At 48.1% G+C, this 2688-nt stretch overlaps 1 protein-coding gene across 1 annotated transcript; it reads right to left on the reverse strand.

The window, feature by feature from the left end:
- Positions 1-913: 913 nt before the first annotated feature.
- On the reverse strand, positions 914-1933 carry LOC105059334 (dehydration-responsive element-binding protein 1E). Its single transcript, XM_010942594.3, has one exon. It carries the CDS (start codon positions 1810-1812, stop codon positions 1102-1104), a length of 711 nt encoding a protein of 236 aa, XP_010940896.1. The 5' UTR covers positions 1813-1933; the 3' UTR covers positions 914-1101.
- Positions 1934-2688: the final 755 nt, after the last annotated feature.

Raw genomic sequence — 2688 nt, forward strand, 5'->3', positions numbered from 1 at the left:
AAAATCCCAATTCAAGATTTGGCAAAAATTAAGCAGCAACTGTATTCAGCTTGGGACCCAAGCAAAGCCGGATGAGGACCCAGAGAAGAACTTGCAAACCGTAGAGCCGCCCAGAGAGCAGAAAAAGGTCAAATGACTTGGATCATTGCCTTACCTAAGTTTGCAAGACAACGCCTCCTCTTTGACTTGCTTATTATATTGGCGGCTTTAGATTTTTCTCATGTAGGACTAGTTTTCTTCCATATAAATTACTAAGAGATGATGTAAATGCCCAAATCTTAGAACAACATGAAAATTATTTTGGCTTTGTTTTGTAAAGAAAAAGAGATTTGTTTTGAGAATCAGCAGCCCTGAAACTTTTCTAACACCTAATTTCCATGTATGGTTCCTTATGTGGTCCAAATCCGACCTCCAATCATGAGGTGACACATGACATCTAGAGAGAAAAAAAAATTCTTTAGTTGAATGAGTTTTCCACTGGAACTATGACTCAACAGTCAACACCGAGGGGATCAGAACTCATTTATAAAAAAGGGCTTCATGTATCAAATACACATACAACACCATACAATAACATACAATACTCTCCTCTTTTTATTTTAGATATTATTCTCCTCTGATGTTCTCCCAAGTCTTCTCGCTGACTTAGTATCCAAACTTTCCATTGGCCAAGTTTTCACCCCAAATGAATAATTGAAGATGATAAAATGGTCAATTAAATATCTGTTGCCGTTAAAATCCGAGTTGAAAATCATCTAGACTTTTATAAGCCATGGTGACTGTTAGTTATTATAATCACAGAAATAGAGAACTACAGAGTTCACAAGAGAAAGCCCCTTTTCAGGTCCTCTACTTTTTGGACAAATCAAAGAGTCATAAAACGAAGCCCACTCTTGGGGACCTTTCCAAGCAATTAACTATCAAATTAGAATGATTACCATTATAATGAGTCAATGAAAATGATCAGGTTACAACCTTTTCTACTTGATACCATCAAGGGATCCAAAGACCAGCAACCTATACCATTTTAAGAAAACAAAAAATTAGGAATCTTTCTACGCCCAGTTAGGAAACTAGTGTATATGAAACGCGACGTCATCATCAAATGGAGTGGCTCCACAGAGGCATGTCAGCACCGCCGTCCATCTCATCCCAATTATTCCCTCCGCCTCCGGCCGCCACCGCCGACGGCGGCTCCACAAGCAAGGCCTCCGCCATACTAGTGTAGTAATAACCGTGCAGCCCCAATTCCATGTCGTCGTAAAACATAACATCGACCCCACCATCGCCTCCGCCGCTGCCGAAGCCGTCGCTAGGCTCCTCGGGCGATTGCTTCGGCATCGCCGGCGCCTCCAACGAGCTCTCCATCTCCACCGCACCAGTGCTGGAAACAGCGACGCTATCCGCCTTCGGCGAGGGTCGGAAAGCCTCAGCAGCTTCGACGGCGGCCTTCTGGATGTCCTTGGTGGTGGAAAACTGGGGAAGCGTAGGAAGCAGCCAAGCAGAGTCGGCGAAGTTCAGGCAAGCCGAACGGCCACGTAGGGCAATCGCCGCGACGTCGTGGGCCCGCGCGGCCATCTCGGCGGTCGGGAACGTCCCCAGCCAAATCCGCGACTTCTTGTTCGGCTCCCGGACCTCGCACACCCACCGCCCGGCTGGTCCCCGCCGCCGGACCCCCTTGTAAACAGGATGCCGCGTCTCCCGGAACTTGGTACGCCCCGCCGGCCGTTTCGGCGGCGCCGAGGACACCGTCGCAAATCCATACTCCGCTGACGTGGATGGCGAACCCGAGTCACTGCGGAAGAACTCCATCGAATACTTGGATCACTTGATTCCGAAATCGTTCGAATTGGTCAGTAGGGAGTGCAAGAAGAGTGGAGTTTATATAGGAGGAATAGAGTGAGCTGAAATTTTTGGTGGGAGATAAGGGGGAACAAGGGGGGGGTGGGGGGGGGTGATAAGTATTGGGAGTGGGGAGGGGGTCAAACGCGGCACACGGAGCGGACAGGGTGGGGGCGTGGCGGTGGGCGGGGGCCAGCTGGATGCGGGACGAGGGACGAACAGGGGGCGGTACCTTTCGCGCGAAGGAAGTGGAACCTTCCGTATCTTTCGCGAGAAGGAAGGGGATCCTTCCTCCACGCGGATCCACCGTCGGATTGCACACTAGCGGATTGTTCGGAGTGGTTTGAGATGTGTGCTTTGGGCGATCCGACGGTTAACATAGCGAAAGAAGAGAAATCGTTCTTTCGGGCGGAAGATACGACGTGAACCCGGCGGACGACCTACCGTTTTTATTTTAATTATTTTGACATTTTAAGTTATCGGGACGTGGCGCGTGGCGAGTCCGGGTGAGGGGAACCTGCTTTCTAGATGGAGGAATTCTGTGTTACGGCCACTGGCTTTGTCTTTGGCCGTTTTGGGTCATGCTCTTTGAACTGACGTTAGCATGGAACGGTGATGGTCTTGGTTTATCAGTCGTGACCGAGAGCATGGGCAGGAAGCAGGGGAGGGGCCGTATCTGACGAGCCGGGTAGGTAAGGGCTGATGTACGGATCATTTCATCGCTGCAACATACTGTGACAGCTGGTATTTTACTTAAAAAACTAGAGCATGGCACTTAATATTATTTTATTTTTAATCAAAAATAAAAAATATATAATAAATAATAAATATTAAAAAAATCTTAAT

The sequence above is a fragment of the Elaeis guineensis genome, chromosome 16, assembly GCF_000442705.2.
Source record: "Elaeis guineensis isolate ETL-2024a chromosome 16, EG11, whole genome shotgun sequence".
Lineage (NCBI taxonomy): Eukaryota > Viridiplantae > Streptophyta > Magnoliopsida > Arecales > Arecaceae > Elaeis > Elaeis guineensis.

Excerpts from the sequence above, each read along its gene's own strand:
- LOC105059334 (XM_010942594.3), bottom strand. The coding sequence starts at position 1,812 with ATGGAGTTCTTCCGCAGTGACTCGGGTTCGCCATCCACGTCAGCGGAG.